The sequence below is a fragment of the Pezoporus flaviventris genome, unplaced genomic scaffold, assembly GCF_033815535.1.
Source record: "Pezoporus flaviventris isolate CSIRO_AGI_PZ_B2104156 unplaced genomic scaffold, CSIRO_AGI_Pfla_v1 ptg000059l, whole genome shotgun sequence".
Classification (NCBI taxonomy): domain Eukaryota; kingdom Metazoa; phylum Chordata; class Aves; order Psittaciformes; family Psittacidae; genus Pezoporus; species Pezoporus flaviventris.
Window position 1 is genome coordinate 2,601,506 of NW_026892607.1, and position 17,289 is coordinate 2,618,794.

The 17,289-nt window shown below is 47.3% G+C and overlaps 1 protein-coding gene across 7 annotated transcripts in view; it reads left to right on the forward strand.

The window, feature by feature from the left end:
• The window catches only part of LRRC7 (leucine rich repeat containing 7), a 161,313-nt gene that overhangs the window by 139,644 nt on the left and 4,380 nt on the right, over positions 1 to 17,289 (forward strand). For 5 of the 7 annotated variants that reach the window (XM_061469768.1, XM_061469760.1, XM_061469763.1 and 2 more), the window contains 7 exons: positions 864 to 975; positions 1,297 to 1,477; positions 2,430 to 4,107; positions 5,778 to 5,927; positions 10,509 to 10,628; positions 13,922 to 14,140; positions 15,462 to 15,554. In XM_061469768.1, coding sequence (XP_061325752.1) covers positions 864 to 975; positions 1,297 to 1,477; positions 2,430 to 4,107; positions 5,778 to 5,927; positions 10,509 to 10,628; positions 13,922 to 14,140; positions 15,462 to 15,554 — 2,553 coding nt within the window. Of the gene's footprint in view, positions 1 to 863; positions 976 to 1,296; positions 1,478 to 2,429; positions 4,108 to 5,777; positions 5,928 to 10,508; positions 10,629 to 13,881; positions 14,141 to 15,461; positions 15,555 to 17,289 lie in introns of those variants that run through there. The other 2 variants (XM_061469762.1, XM_061469765.1) reach the window with 2 other exon arrangements.

Genomic DNA, 17,289 nt, shown 5'->3' on the forward strand with positions numbered 1-17,289 from the left:
ATTTCCCATTCTGTTCCTTCTTGGGCTCCCCTTCCATCCATTCCATCCCGAGGGCAGGGTTACCAGTATTATTCCTCCGGTAGGTGCCACTCGCACCCTGTGTCCCCAAGCCAGCAATCTTCAGGTCAGCATCTTCCTCATTTCTGAGCAATTCCAGGGATCAGAAATGCCATGGATTCCCTCTTTGTGTCTCCATTCCCTCCTAGCTACCCCATGAGCCCAATTTAAATGTCCTCATTTAAAACATCTATGGGTACATCTCACTTCCCTGCCACTTCTGAACTTGTTCTTTGCAGTGTATATCCTGTTGCTGGCTAGAGCAGCACAACGGTTGTGCAGGGCAGCCTTTGAAGGTGCAGGTTTGCTGAACTCTCAATGAGAAGTTTCTGAAATCTGAATAATTTTAATTTAGCAAAAAAGACTCTTTAGAGACAAGGTCATTTTAATTAAATATTGCTGCAGGGCCAGCTGCATCCATGGCAGGAGTTGTGCCACGCATAAATGAATGAGAATGCTTACTCCTGAAACAAGTTGTTGCTTGCTCTGAATTTTTATTCATTCCTACTGGCAGCTAGCACTTCTGTGGCCTTTACCCCATCCAAAATGTTTACATGGCCTTGATGTATCTCGCAAGCTCCATCTGGTTTGTCCCCATTTTCAGAACTAGCTCAGTCCCAGACGTGTTACATGTATTCCTGTAGGACTAATTAGAATGTTCAGCTGACAAACCAGCATGATTGGACATGACCCATGCAGTGGGGCTTTGGTGTGTTGTCATGTTGATGAAAAGAAGGCTGTGAAATGTTTGCTCCTTGCAGTGGATTCTGGTTCCTGTGTTTACTCTGCGTTATTCTATTCCCCAGGAAGCCTTTGGACATCCTCCCACCGAGATGAGGATAGGGGAACTCCGTCCCTCCATGCCAGAGACTCCCTTGTACCCACCCAAACTTGTCCTTCTGAGTAAAGACAAGAAAGGTACTCACTTAACTTACATCCTTCTAGATGAAAACATATGTACTGTGCACAGGTAGATGACAGAGCCCTGGGTGACATGGTCTAGGGTGAGGTGTCCCTGCCCATGGCAGGAGGGTTGGAACTGGATGATCTTAAGGTCCTTTCCAGCCCAAACCATTCTATGATTCTATGTTCTACACATCACTATGATTTTAAAACATATTACATGCGTATTTGTGGCCATGTGTATATATCTCCTTAGTATTCATTTAAAAATGTGTTCTTCTGAAGTGTAGCTGTCAAATGCCATCCCCTGAAAACGTTTGCTGTGTTTTGTTTCAGAATCCACCGATGAGTCTGAAGCAGATAAGATCCATTGTATGAACAACAGCGTTTCCTCAGGCACTTATTCCGACTATTCCCCTTCCCAGGCTTCCTCAGGGTCCTCCAACACGCATGTTAAAATGGGGTCCTTGCAGACAACGGCTAAAGAAGCAGTGAACAACTCTTTGTGGGGGAACAGGTGGGACCATCTTTCTACACAGCTTCTGGTTGCCTTTTGTCTTACGTTATCATAGACATTCAAAGTGATCACATGCTGCCTGTGAAGGTATTCAGTTAAATACAGTGGTTTTACCCCGCTTTTGCAGAGGTCCGTGTAGCAATTCAAAGCTCAGGCTGTGCAGAGCTGGCCACCCGTTCATACTCTGTGTCAGTAATCCTACAGCTGGTGGCTCAACTAAGTGCTATAACCATGCATTAAAAGTGCCTAGTAATTGAGCCGCAATTACTCTGCTCACTGTGGTCCTGAGCTGCAGCTGGCTGGAGTTTCACACAGACAACAGTGTGTGCCTCATTATTGCTGTCCTGAGCTTCCCTCTGCCCTGGTTATCTGAGGCTGTAATTTGCACTGACCATCAGCAACCTGGAAACACTTTCACACCGTCGCAGGAGCACCCTACCTTGTCTGTGCCTGCCATAAATCACCTAATACAGTTCCATCCACAGGCTCTTCCCCATTAAAGAGAGGCTGGAGCCCGCTCACTGGAGATGGTTAAACCCTTGGTGGTGAGGACATGCACAAAATGAATCTGGTCTTTTTGTTAAAAAGAAATAATCATGTAAGTGTTAAAAATCGTCTTCCATTGCACTCATAGAAGACTATTTTTGAAGCAGGAAAATACGTTCAGCTGGAATTCTATGAACATGGCATTGAAGCCAGCCAGGAGTTTTGATGGAGTTGTTGGTTTGTCTGTGTACGTACTTATAGAATGCCTGCTCCAGTGCAAAACACTGCTGCAGGTATCCATACCCAACCAGTGGCACAAGGTGCACAAGGATCCTGGTACGATCCCAAAGCCAGAGTATACCTGGGAGAGGATTAAGTTGCCTCGTAACTACATCTGTCTGCTGGCTGCGTGCGTGCTCTAATAGAGGGCATTTCATCTTGTTTGGGTTTGTTCTGTTTATTGCAGGTTGGCCCAGTCCTTTCCACAGCCCATTGAAACAAAGCCATTGCTGAGCCAGCGGGAGCCGGCACCGGCCGGGAGCCTGCCGCAGCGCACGGACCGGCGCCCGCTGAGCGACACCTTCACCGACAGCTGGAACGACAGCACCCACTACGACAACACGGGCTTCGTGGCGGAGGAGAGCGCGGTGGAGAACCCCGGCGCCAACCCCCTCCTGAGCGCCAAGTCCAGGAGCACGTCCGCACACGGGCGCCGGCCGCTGATCAGGCAAGACAGGATCGTCGGCATTCCCCTGGAGCTGGAGCAGCCGACGCTCAGAAACACACACGAATCTGAAGTGCCTCCTCCCAACCCTTGGCAAAATTGGACCAGAACCCCCAGTCCTTTTGAAGACAGGACAGCTTTTCCTTCCAAACTGGAAAGCACCCCCACCACCAGCCCTTTGCCCGAGCGGAAAGATCATATCAAAGAGTCTCCCGAAATGACTAGCACCTTCACTCCGGGAATACCATGGGAATACCACGATCCAAACGCTAACAGAAGTCTCACAAACGTCTTTTCCCATATCCACTGTCGCCCGGATCCTTCCAAAAACGTGATTTCGATCAGCAAGAGCACGGAGCGGCTTTCTCCCATGATGAGGGATTTAAAAACGAACAAATTTAAGAAGTCGCAAAGTATCGATGAGATTGACATTGGTACCTACAAAGTTTATAATATCCCCTTAGAAAACTATGCATCCGGTAACGATACTGTAGGCACCCACGAGAGGGTGGACAAGCTGCTGGGCCCGGAGCACGGCATGCTGAGCATGTCCCGCAGCCAGTCCGTCCCCATGCTGGACGACGAGCTGCTGACCTACGGCAGTGTCAAGGTGCAGCCGCAGCAGAAGTCCTCCGTCACGAAGAAGGTCTACCAGTTCGACCAAAGCTTCAACCCGCAGGGAGCCGTGGAGGTGACCGCGGACAAGAGGCTCCTGCCGCCCTTCCAGCTCAACCCCGACTACATCCCCCAGCAGAGTAAGAACCTGCCGCAGGAGCTGGTGAGCCCGCGGGCTTACCGCGGCTACCCGCCCGTGGAGCACATGTTCTCCTTCTCGCAGCCCTCGGTGAACGACGACGTGGTCGCGGCCCCCTTTGCGACGCAGGGCTCCCGGCCGGGCTTCTTGAGGAGGGCGGATTCGCTGGCCAGCTCCACCGAGATGTCCATGTTCAGGAGGGTCAGCGAGCCCCACGACCTGCCCCCGGGGGACAGGTACGGCAGGGCCCCGTACCGCGGCGCCGTGGAGCGCCAGGGCAGCATCTCGGTGGCCGAGTCGCAGTTCCTCAAGAGGAACGGCAGGTACGAAGACGAGCACCCTTCCTACCAAGAAGTGAAAGCCCAGACCGGAAGCTTTCCCGTTAAAAACCTGACACAAAGGAGGCCGTTGTCTGCCAGAAGCTACAGTACAGAGAGTTACGGCACATCCCAAACCAGGCCGGTCTCAGCGAGGCCTACAATGGCAGCTCTGCTGGAAAAGATTCCGTCAGACTATAACTTGGGTAACTATGGCGACAAGCCTTCCGATAGCAGTGATATAAAGACAAGGCCTACCCCTGTGAAGGGAAATGAGAGCTGTGCTAAAATGCCCGCTGACTGGAGACAACAGCTACTTAGACATATAGAAGCTAGAAGGTTAGACAGGGTATGTTTGGCATTTCTCTGCAATTAATGCCTTTAGTTGTGTGTTTCGGTCTGTCAAACTCTTTGCACGCGCAGTGGTAACCACCAGAATTCCCAGTATTGAAATTCCTTGCATTGGTGTCAGGGGAACCGGCCCGCAAAGGGGCCTGGGGGTGCTCCAAAGCAGCTGGAGTGAGGGTTTCCTGGGTAAATGAGCAATAAATACAGAGCCTGTGCACAGGCAACGCACCACGGTGCACGTTGCTAATGCAGTAACTGCTGCAGCACTGCCTGGAGTAATGCGTCCCATAAAAACCTCTCCTTATCAACAGATGGGAAGGTGCTGCACCACTTCAGTAATGATCTGAGAGCTTTCAAAGAAAGAAATAAAACCATCAGAGTTAAAGAGTCAAATGATGTATTTCAGCTTTCATGTCACTGCTAGTGGAGGGGATTTCAAGGGATCCCTTAACTGGACGCACACTGCCACTGTTTTGAGCAAGGGCTATGACCATTACTCCTTCTAGCTGTAGGAAGTTCTGCTTATTTGCCTTCTATAGAAACCAGTACAAGTATTAGTGCATGATGTCAGTCTTGGTCTTGACTATTTAATGACCTGCTTCACAAATTGGATTTACTTCATAATCTGAAGTGGTTGTGAAAAAATACTGTCATGAAATGCATAAGTTAGCTTCAAAATGTGTCCTTAAACCTATTTTTTCACTAGATACTCATGAGTTTGGTGTTAAGATATTCGTAACCTTCCAGTTGCTCGGATGTGATGCATATTGAAATATCCTTAAGGATCAAATGGGTAAAGCTTAAAAACTGGCTTGAAGGCTGGAGCTTTTCCCTTCCTTCAGCTTTCTGCCTTGTGTTGCGTCAAACTGACTGGAAAATTCCTAATTCCTAGGCAAAGCAGTGCACCCCAAGTAGGGCCGTTTCTGGTGGAAATAAGCCCTTCCCAGATGCTTGCTTAAGCAATAACTTCACACTTAGCTTACGATGTGTCTTTGCTCATGGGAAGCTGACACTGGTGATCTTATCCAGCTACCTTAGTCCACAGTGATCCCTGCAGGTGCCGGCGAGCCAGCTCCCGGCTGTTGGCCACCCTGGACGAGCAAAGCTCTAAGGAGCTGGGCTGTGTGGTGGGGATTGTGCTGCTGGGAAGGCCTGGGCACTGCCATGCAGCAGCCGCTCAGGAGAAGACACTGCCCATCTCCCCAGGGCGGTGGGATGCTGGGTTGGTGCAACCTGGTCCCAGCCCACCAGGAGCAGCCGCAGAGCTGGGGAGGTGATGCAGGGCCTTTTGTGCAGGGTTTTCTCCTCTGCCTTTGATGCTCTTTATACTAGAGACCTTCTCTGGCCCACCCGTGGCTGCAGACGTAGTAAAATTTGGCCATATTTGCAAAATAAAGACTTGTACCCCATTAAATCCTGCAATTTTCAACCTACAGAGAACATATTCCATCTGCTGTCAGCGTTGCAGTCTTTTCTGGTATCCATTTTATGTATAACTAGCAATGTATATGCTTCTGTGTGACCCAGTGCATGCCTCAAGAAGCTATTTATTTCTCGGTACTGTTTGTTTGCTTAAACTAAAACTTCTGTGAAATTAACCATTTATGTGTGATACTTACTTGAAGGAGCATGTGTGTTCATACCTGTCACGTGGTTGTTTCCTCTACTCAGACCGCTGCTTACAAACACAACACAGTTAGCCTTGGCATGCTGCACTCTGGAGGGTTTTCAGCAATGCATGCCGGCAGAAGCATGACTTTAAACTTGCAGACTAAATCTAAATTTGAAAACCAAATGCTTCAAGAGCTACCTCTACCGAAAGTAAGTATGGGATAGCCAGCATATACCAGCATTACCAATAAATTGATAACACTCCTTGCTTTCTCCTGGTTTAGCTTTTGCCTATGATTCATGCTTATCCTCTACGCAATCCCAAAAGCAAAGATGATTGTCAAACACTTTTCCTTACTCCGTAATCTTGCTTTTGGGATTAAGTAGCTCTCGTGGCTGTCATTACTGCTTTCTGCTCTCGTCTTACAGACTGATGCCATCATTTTCTCAATGACTTAGTACTTGCACAGAAATGGAGAGCGTGCTTTGTTTTGTCACTGTTTGATCTTGGAAAATTGAACGCAGAAATGTTTAATTGTACATTTAAATAGGCTCTGAAAGACGGGGATTTTAATAGCTGAACACTAATTGGGTGTACTGTAATAGTTGATTGGTTTTGAGTACATGCCTACTAAACCTAAAAACTGACTTTAAACTTTTGCTGAGTGATGTCTGTAGGAAGAAAATAATATTCTCTTTATTTCCCTGTTTATTTACAGCTATTAAGGATGTATTATTGATAAGTACTTACAGACTTATGTCATACTTATCGATTATACTTACATACAAAACCATATATGAACAAATGTGTCCAAGGCCAGGTTGGACACAGGGGCTTGGAGCAAGCTGCTCTAGTGGAAGGGGTCCCTGCCCGTGGCAGGGGTTGGAACAGGGTGACCTTTAAGGTCCCTTCAACCCAAACCAGTCTGGGGTTCTATTCTATGACTTAAGATGTATTCAATGGGAAGAACACAGATGTCAAGGCAGAGAGGGACACAGCTGGAGGATTGTCAGAGTATCAAGAGGGGATGCTGGGACGTTGCTCTGTGGCACCTATGGCTGCTCTGGAGTCCCTGCAGCAGCTCAGTGCCAGCACTGGGAGCAGTGGCAGCACTGGGATTGCATGCAATGGCAGAGGACTGCTGCTGCAGCAACCCAAGTTGGGACAAATGAGCAGCCTGTCGGTGAGCAGTTAAAGGGCAGCAGAGCACAGAGCCAGGCGCTGCAGGGCCATCATCTGCGCTGTGAATTGCAGGGCTAGCCTCAGCCTGGGGCGGCCCTGGGCAGCTGGCACCTCCCAGGATGTCCCTGGCCAGGAGGGGCTCCGGAGCCAGCCACAAATTCCTAAAGGAGGGCTCCAGTGCCCGATTTAAGGGTTTAGATCCAGGTCTCTTTAGAAGAATGAGGTAGTTTAACGGCAGCAACGTAACCAGGCTGCGCTGCTTGGCCTGAGGACAGCCTTTAGTCCTGCTTAGCTTAGCGATACAGGACTAAGCACCGGATTTCCAGGGAAAGCTGTGAGAGGTTAAAACACACACACACTGAGCTCACTGTCAGCGTTCTCCTGTAGCCTACTTTCCCCACGCCGTTACCTCCATGTACACCGCCCATTCAGCTGTCCCTGGATTTAAACGAGTCCTGATGTTAGTGTGTGCTTCTCTGTTGTTGAGCTGATGCCGTGTAGGTCACCTCTGAACCGTGGTAGATGTGTGTGTGTTTGGACACAGGCAGCTTTGCAGTGTTGCTCGTACTGTTTTTTCCTTCAACGAGTTTGTTCGTCTACTTGGGTACACACTAATCCTTGTCACAAGTCCTTGCAAGAAGTGTGTTTGACATCAGCTCCAAAGAATGTTCTGTTTCCTACACACATTTAGGAATAAGGTATTTTATAGCACTTCAAGAATTCCAGGCTGTAGATGAATATGGATGCTAATATATGGGTGTCTAAGGAAATTCTAATATATGGATGTCTAAGGAAATTCATGACAACTTTTGGGGTGTGGGCTTAAATGATTTATTCTGCTTTATTTCATTAGCATTGCTACATACCCATATAAGATGCTGAACTGCATGAAGGGGGTGTATTCTCTTACTGTACTGTTTGAAAAGTGGTGGACAGTTATTGTGAACTGTATAATGTGAATGTTTAATATTGTTTCGTTTTATTCCTTCACATGTTCTAAGGAATTTGCATTTCTTAATGAATCCAGGCCACAGCACCTTCATATTTACCTCTTCCTCCTCCTTCTTGTGGCCTAGATTCAAGAGAGTAATGAGTGAAGTCTAATTGTCAGCATCAGGAAATCAAAGATAGCAATTGCTTATATTGAGAGAGCTTATTACATTGATTCTACTCCATGTATAAACTATTTGAACTGCTGCTTTTTGCCTCCTTCTAGACTTACCAGATATGTAGTTTGTTTGCAGCCTGCAGATGAGTAATATTGCAAATACTGCAGAAAAGCAACAGAAAAACCTGTTCTCACAGTATTTTCCTCTTTATTAAGAAAGCAGAAAGCAGCCTCTTGTGTTTTGCTTTATCCATTCTGAGTGCAAACTCACCTCTGCAGATGAGTCAGTTGCTTATCAAACCAGCCCAGCATTATCTGCAGTGACAAAAGAAACACTTTGCAGAGGAATTATTTCCATTTTTGGCATCCATCTCATGATTCTTCTTAAGGTTTATGGGTTTTCATCCCCAGAAGGGTACAGTACCGACTCCCTTTAGGAATAATCAGCATATTCACATGTATAGGCCAGGTTGGACACAGGGCTTGGAGCAAGCTGCTCTGATGGAAGGTGTCCCTGCCCGTGGCAGGGGTTGGGGCTGGATGATCTTAAAGCCCCTTCCAACCCAAACCATTCTGTGAGTGTATGGTCACATAGCAGTAAGCGCAGGAGTTTCCATAGGAAGCTGTCTCACTGACTCCATGTCTCTGCCTGGGGAGGCACCTACCACATGTTATAAATTCCTGTCATTCCACCTCAGTGTGTGGGTGACTGCAGGGATGATGCAGCACGGAGATGATTCCTGGCCTTTGTCATTTCTTTTTACTACTCCTCAGAGCAGCGATTTCTGCAGTTGTACTTCTGAGGAGCCGTTTGCTGCCCTGGTTTCGGATGATGTTCCCTGGTTGGGTGAGGGTTACATGGCGATGGGCAGCAAGCAGGGCAGAATGGCTGACCCAAATTCTGCTCTGCGGACAGAGAGGGCTCAGCGTGTCCTGGGCTGACCCCGGCAGCTCGGCAGGAAAGGTTTAGCTGTGCTGGGAGGGACTTAGAGCCATAAAGTCAGGTCCCATCCATGTCTACACAGCAGCCTACAGCTCTGCACCCAACTTAGAGTGTTGTGCTACCCGAGAGAACAGGGCCCTGGGAGCAGCCTCTGTTGAGCCATGAGGGATAACCCGTAGGAAGAGTGCTGCGCCTGCTCTCCTTTTTCCATTTATATCATGTCTTCAGCAAGCTCTGCAGGGAGGTCTCGCAGCTTCAACAGAGGAAAGCTTTTTCCTAGTGTTTTTAATATAAGGAAAATCACATTTTCTTGATTTTTTCAGAAGACTTTTTGAACGATGACAGAATTATAATGAAAATTTTCTTTGATTTTAAAAAATCGGATGATTTTTTTTCCAACTTAACCTCTGAGGGGTATGATTTCAATCACAATTTACTTCTATTCACTGTGGAAGGAGTTTTAAGCTTGCACTATAAATTTCTGAAGTGACCAGTTACCAGCTTTAATGCTTCAAAGCGATTTGTTCTGCAGCCATCTAAAGAAGTGTTTCCTGATTTTTTTAATACCAGATGAAGAAGAAGTTGCCTGGACAACAGTGGGGAAGAGCAGACTCTTTTTCCTTTGCAGATTACCGTTAATCAGAGCTGAATGAGCAGTTAACTGAATAAGCACTACCCAGCGCGAAGTGCTGCTGGTGGTAGCACAGTGCTGGCATTTTGGAAAGTCGAGCACACAAAGCCCTACCCATGGTAGCAAAATCTCCAGTGCTGGTGGAGAAAGACAGAGACAGGAAACAGAAAGTCAGGATGGGGCAGAAAAAGTACCTGAGTTCTAAAAGGTACTGGAAGCAGGGTAAAATAACCAGGGGAAAAGAAGAAACATGTAGAAAAGGAGAGGAAAGTGGAAGATATTAATGCAAGTCTCAAGCTCATTTAGGAAACTTTCAATGTGTGTTATGGCCATTCATAGCCAGGACAGTGTTCAGTTACTCGTTAATATCATGCAGATGATACCCTGTTACCTTAGAACAACACCAGCCATAGCCTAGGGACCAGTCACAGCACACACAGGATGCACAGAGCATACACGAGGTGAGAGTAGTCCCAAGGTCAGTATTGCTGGTAAGGAATGTTTCCTGAAGAAACTATAAGCATACAATTTATCTTGGTGGCAAATACTTAATTAAAGGGTTTTGATACCTGAATGACCAGTAGGAAAGTTCTAACTCGGATAATAGTGGCAGACTGCCCATTTAAATGAAGGAACTTTGCCACCATTTGTTTCTCTGAAATAATGAGTCACATTGAATTAAGTTTCTCTTCTCTCTCATCATTCATTATTCTCATTACTTCTCTTAAGTATCTTTCAAGATCTTCTGCTTGCAGAAAGTCCCACTAAAGGTTGTTAATGAACTGTTGTAAGAATCTAAGCGGATGCTGCGTTAGCAATAGCGTGTTGCAGTGTAACTGGGTTGGTTGCTGGAATAAATATGAAGAGAGTGTTTTCTGTCGTGGTGTGCCCAGTGACTAAAGGCTGCCCTACCGTTTCCGCAACAGACCCCATCGCAGCAGAGCAGCATTCTGGACAACGGGCAGGAGGAGGTGTCCGTGAGCAGCCAGTGGAACCCCTACCCGCTGGGCCGGCGGGACGTGCCCCCGGACACCGTCACCAAGAAGGTAAGCACACGAGCGGGCTCTGACCTGGCTGTGCTTGTCCTCTTCGCCCCGCACGTCGCTGGCAGGGCAGGAGGAGAACAGGTTAATGAGGTTTGGGAAATGCGTACTTTTGTTTCAGAGCTTAAAGCAATAACCGTGGTGATTCAACCCTCTTGTCTTCTGGCCACGGGTGTTCTCTAACATCGTGGGAACTCTCTGGATGTTGTTATCCACAGGACAACATGTGAAGACCTAATACCTAAAAGGAGGATGGAGCCAGGAGGGGCTGGGCTCTGCTCCCAAGGAGCAAGGGATGGGACAAGAGGAACCGGCCTCAAGCTGCCCCAGGGCAGGTTTAGATGGAGCTGAGGAACAATTCCTGCCCCAGAGGGTGCTCAGGCATTGGAACAGGCTGCCCAGGGCAGGGCTGCAGGCACCGTCCCTGCGAGTGTTCACACAGCGTGGAGGGGAGGCCTCAGTGCCATGGGGCAGTGGTGGCCTTGGCAGGGCTGGGGTGAAGGTTGGACTTGATCTTGAAGGTCTTCTCCAACCTGGTTGATTTTATGATTCTATGATTTAAGGACGATGTCTTCATGCCTGCTCCCTGGTTTTGTACTCAGTGCACACGCTAGTGCTTACATCTCCATCTGCGAAACGGGCACATGGGTTTGGCAGGTGTACTCCTGCACGTGTCAGAGCTCGCAGCTCCCTCCTGGCCTGCGAAGTCTTCACTCAAATGTTTCATTTCAATTACATTCTCCAGTTCACAACACAAAATGAATGGGTTGAGATGAGGCCAGCCCAGTGCCTGGGCACAGCCATTTTCCCCAGGACCTCCTAGGCACACTTCATTTGCTGATAAACTGACTAGAAAGGGGCCTAATTTCAAGTACCTCGTGGTGGTAGATACCAGATTTCAGTGCTTGGATCTGGCCTGCTTCCATGAAAACACTGGCTGCTCTCTCCCGGCCCCAGCTTGGCTCTGCTCATCGACTGGAAACTGCCATTTCGAGATGCTCTGATCATGAAGCTGGGGAATGGAGGAGCTTAGCAAACCAACCTGCGTTCACAGTCAGCTTTACAAGGTGGAACTGCACAAGTAAGCAGCGATCATTGCATTGAACATTATCTGTATGGAGTCTGGTCCTGCTTGTTCCTGAAGAAGAGTCTTATGAGTGAACAAAACCATTGTGAAAGGCACAATGTGCACACGAATAACTTCTATGGCGTAAATAACTGTCAGCACTGAGGAGGCAAACATCTTCATACTGGCCTCACATCTTTGTATCCAAGACCATTTTGGAAGCAGCAGCCTTTGCCTTCACACAAAAGCAGAGACAAGAGATGGACAAAGGAATTGCTTGAAGATGGGAGACTGAAGCCATTGCAGCCAGAGAATCCCAGAGATTCCTCCCCAGGCACAGGACAGGGATGAGGAGGATGAGGAAGGCAACTGGTATTGATGGAGCTGCCTCTGGCAGCCAAGTTATTCAAAGGGTTTCTTTATCCTCTGATATGCAAGAAACTAGGGTAAGAAATTTAAGAGGAGTCACTGCTTATCTTCACTGGCGTATTGGGATAAACCCTGCCTTCATTCATTCACACAGTCTGTATCTTCCCTTTGTACATCACTGCTGTTACTATGGTAAGAAACTGCAGGTTCTGTTTCATCCTGCGTATTTCAGTATCTCACTGCTCGGATGTGGTAAGTACAAAGGTTGCATAATGGTACTGAAATCTGCTTAACTCAGTGGAGTAATCCATTGTTCCATCCCTTGTCAGCTACTTCAACTACACTGTAAATATTGGACACTGGGCTGAAAATACTTAACTTCTGTGGTGGATGTTAAGGAATACAGATGAACCTGGGGAAGCAGCCTGCATAACAGCTGTTTTTCTGCAGAATAATTCCCATTTCCAAGAAAGGTGGCTTAACCACCTCCAGCAAGAGCCACGGTGTGAATGCAGAAGAAGCAGTGATAGGAGCTCTTCAAAGTCTGTTAACTGGAGGGAGAAAATGAATTCTGAGCATAGCTCACAACAGTATTTCTGCTTCCTGGAAGACGCCTTTTTCTGCCATATCCACAGGACGGATGCCAGGTACCTGCCTGGTTAAACCTGCTGTGTTCTGAGTTAGCTGCTCCTCTGTCAAAAGGGAAGGGGTAGAACTTGGTGCACTTGGAAATCAGTTCTTGTGTAAAAAGGGATGCTGGAGAGTGAGAATGCAGAGGGCAAATGAGCAGACCTCAGACCAGCAGACCAGTGCTCAAGGAGCAGCAGTACAGGCATGGGGATGGGGAGGACAGGACTGTGCTGGGTGAGGCTGCAGATTGCAGCAGCCCATGTGAAGGCTGAAGCTGTGCAAACCTGGGAGACCCCAGCATGGGCTGCAGTGGTCTCGATGGGTGCAGAAAGAGCCTGTGCTATGGAACTGGAGCAAGGCGGCTGCCTCAGAGCTGGGATGTACAGGTGTCCAAGTCACCCTTTCTCTCCCTTTTCCTGACCTGGGAGTGTTTCTGTTAGCCACAACCAAGAGGCTGGAGGCCCTTTCCCATTCATTCCCAGCATCTGCTGTTGAGTACAGAGGTCTTTGAGGCTGATTAAGAAGATCTGAGGTTTTTCAGTGAAGAAGCACAATTTTTCTTGTATTTGAAATGGACATTTTCCTCTGAGGCACCGCTGTGTCTTCTCCTCTGTCTTCCTGAGAGTATCGAAAGGCCCAGAAAATGTACATCAGCATTTTACTTATACTTACAAAGTGTTGGAGCTTCCGATCAGTAGATATTATCATAGAAACTGGCTGATTTGATTAGTTGTGTTTTGTAAAAGCCTCATTTGTTCCTAGGAGCAGGCAGGGGATGTAACTGGTTACGCTTTCTCTACTCAGTGCACAGTGCTGGCACAATGCTGTATTTGTGTTACCAACCTGATTTCAAGCTATCCTCAGGGAAAATATCCCATCCCAGTATCTTCAGAGTGTGCTGGGATGGATAATGCAGCCTACATCAATCTATTAAATGTTTGCGGTTCATAAAACATCCTGAGCAGGAGCATATATCGTGCCATGAGATCAAACCAGTGTGTTCTGTTTCCAAAGCATCCTGTACATGGCTGATTTCCCTTAACCTCCCAGGGGCACTAAATGCAACAGGCATGTCCTTGCTGCTTTTAATCACGGTGGTTTCCAACCGTGGTCAAAAGGCAAACCTCTGAGAGGATTTAAGAGGTTTGCTTTTACTTGACTCTGCAAGTTGTAATAATTGCTTCTTTTCAGCTTCCTGAATTTCTGGCCTAACGGGTTACGTTACCCACAGGCAGGTAGCCATATCCAGACTCTCATGGGATCCCAAAGCCTTCAGCATCGGAGCCGCGAGCAGCAGTATGAAGGGAACATGAACAAAGTCACCATCCAGCAGTACCAGCCGCCGCTGCCCATCCAGATTCCCTCCTCGCAGAGCTCTCGGGCACCTCAGACGGGGCGATGCTTAATCCAAACCAAGGGCCAGAGAAGCACAGAGGCGTACCAGGAGCAGGTGAGGTTGTGGGGCTGCAAAGTAATGCTTTGACAATGCTTTGGGGGGGTTCTTCTGCCCTGCGTGCAGCAGGAACTGGGAGAAACACAGGGTGGCACTGTGGGGTGGCTGAGCTGGGGGTGGATGAGCAGCTCTGGCCTCTTCCCCAGTATTTTCTGCCTGGGTTGAGCGAGCAGCCCACCTTGGCACTGAAGTTCCTGATCAGAGCTGACCTCCTGGGTCGCACCGAGCTAACTTGCAATTTCTGATGATTCTCCAGTGACTCAGTGGAGTGCTGACAGTGCAGCACGTTTGGCAAGACACTGATCTCAGATCTGTGTGGGCTGCTCCAGCGTGGCCCTAGGAAAGCCCAGTTGCAGCTCCAGTGCCCCCAGTCAACATCATGTGCGCTGCCGAGTTTCTTCATTAAGTGGTGCTATCCCCATTATATTTGGCCTTAATGCTTGCAGTAACTGTTGGAGGGACCACACTTGCAGAATAAGGTGCAGAATCATCAGTAAACCTTTCCCTTGAGTAAAGGGTCGGTCAATCCACATAGTAGCTGTCTGTATTAAGTACTGCACTGGGATTCTGAAGCAATTGCTTGTGTGGCCCAAGTACGTGCTGAGGCTGGCTCAATGAGTAGTCATTAAAAGCTATACTGAAGTAATTTGTATTTTATATTCAATTACCTAATGCCATTAGGGTCTTCCTGACTAAAAGATGAGATTCAGCACTATTTCCTGGAGTAAGGCACTTGGAAGGGTTGGTGCTCAGAGCAGGCTGTGGCCCCAGGCTTCAAAGTACTTATCCCTTGGGTTGGACACAAGCAATGTACGGGGGGATGCTGCACATGTGATGAAGCATCAGTGACAGATTTATCCCAGTGTTTAAATTAATCATTTGGCCAATGTGAACTCCTCTCACAAAAATAAGGGTTTTTTTTTTAATCCTTGAACACAAAATTCTAAGATATTTCCAAAAACTGCATGCAGCACTGTGAATATTACAGTGTCACTGCAGCATGCTAAAACCACGCAGATACTTTCAGTTTGTAACGAGTTTTACTGCATTGTGCAGAGCAGCTTCTGAGAGGGTCAGCTCGTCTTGTCAGCAGTGAGATTAATGGTCAAGGCCAGGTTGGATGGGGCTTGAGCAAGCTGCTCTAGTGAAAGGTGCCCCTGCCCATGGCAGGGGGTTGGAACTGAATGAGCTTTTAAGGTCCCTTCCAACCCAAACCAGACTGTGGTTCTATGCAATGGATATATGTGAAGAAGATGCTGCTGTTTGGATAGGCTGGAACTTTGGCATTGACTTACCTTGCCATGTCTTTTTAACCTAGTTTTGTGTGAGGATAGAGAAGAATCCTGGCCTTGGTTTTAGTATCAGCGGTGGAATAAGCGGACAAGGAAATCCATTCAAACCTTCCGATAAGGTAAGTTAGTTACACATTTCTCTCTAAATGCTCCTTGCTTTCGAGTCTCATGTGGAGACAGACACAACATAAGTGAAATTCTTATGCACTTCTGTTGTGATATTTGAAAGAATTTTCCCCATAGTTGACTTTTTCTTTTGTTAGGAGAGTATTTGCTTTTTCCCTGGTTAATGAAGAAGAGAGAATCAAAGCAGAAATCATATGGGTGCCTATAAAAACACAACTGGAGATTATCAGCTACACAGGGCTTTAGGAGCAGGACGTGGACTCTCAGACCTGTTCTGAGCAGTAAAACTGATTGGAGTTTGTGGAAAAACAAGTGTAAGGGTACGTCTCTGTTGAACACAGAGTTCATACTCTAACAATACTGGATGCAGCGTGAAGAGGCTGTCGTAACTTCCATAAACACTGAGAGTATTTGGCAAATGATGACAATAAAACTGGCTTTTCACCTCTTCAGATATTTGAGATCTGCCTGCAAACTGGAAAAATTATTTCCTTGGAATGCCAGTCTGACACAACCTTAACTCCTTTCAAATTGTCATTGATAACCCTGGTCTGGACTTCAAGAATGGTTGCATTTAACATACGCAACTATTGGGTATTTTAACAGTTCTCCCCTAAAACACTCGTTTTTGTGTCCTCCTTTGAGGCTGCAAACTAGAATTAACACTTTATAACATCACTGTCTCTTTACTGTACAATGTTTGACTCAAGCTGTGCTTCCACTGTCTATCAATCACTTGCCTGAAATTACTAAAGCAGAGTCTGTATCCCCTTGCGAATGTGCCTGCACCAGTAACATGCTCAGTGCATCAACACCTGTAGGTGAGCTTCATTTTACCCATAGCAGAAATGCAGATCTGTGCACTAAGGGAGTGATGGGGTGGTTATGTTGAGGAAAGTAATAATGATAAAGGGTTTTATATGCTGTTACTCTGAAACATTGCAGCAGGATGAGCACAGCAGAGGGACCCTGAGGAGGATGCACAAGTGCAGGGCTGCCTGAGCTGCGGGGGGAATACTTCAAATATGTTCACCACTGAGGAACTCATTCTTTGATTTGGGATTTTATTAACGTATTTTACTGAAATACTGAAAAAACTAATCTAGAAATATCTTTTATCACTTCATAATTTTACCCCATTCAAAGTCATTCATGGCTCAGACCTTGGACTGACAGTCCTGCAGAGCATTGCACTGAGTATCTCAAGGGCTGAATATAAGATTGGATTTTAGAAAATATTTTAAACTTTTTTTAAGCAAATTAAGCACATATTCCTGTATAGATTATGGTACCTTATCATTCTGTTAATTAATGCTTGCTCCATTTTAATTATCCTCCTGATAACCCTGTTACTCTTGCCCTGTTCATATCGGACATTGCTTTGTGATGCGGAATCTTAGTTTCAAATGGTAGATGTGTCGGAAGGGAGCTTAGAGCTCATCCAGCTCCAGCCCCTCATCACGGGCAGGGACCCCTTCCACTGGAGCAGCTTGCTCCAAGCCCCTGTGTCCAACCTGGCCTTGAACACTGCCAGGGATGGGGCAGCCACAGCTTCCCTGGGCACCCTGTGCCAGTGCCTCAGCACCCTCACAGGGAAGAGCTTCTGCCTAAGAGCTCATCTCAGTCTCCCCTCGGGCAGGTTAAAGCCATTCCCCTTGGCCTGTCCCTACAGGCCCTTGGCCAAAGCCCCTCTCAGGTGATAACTCGCTGACGGTCACAAAGAGCTGC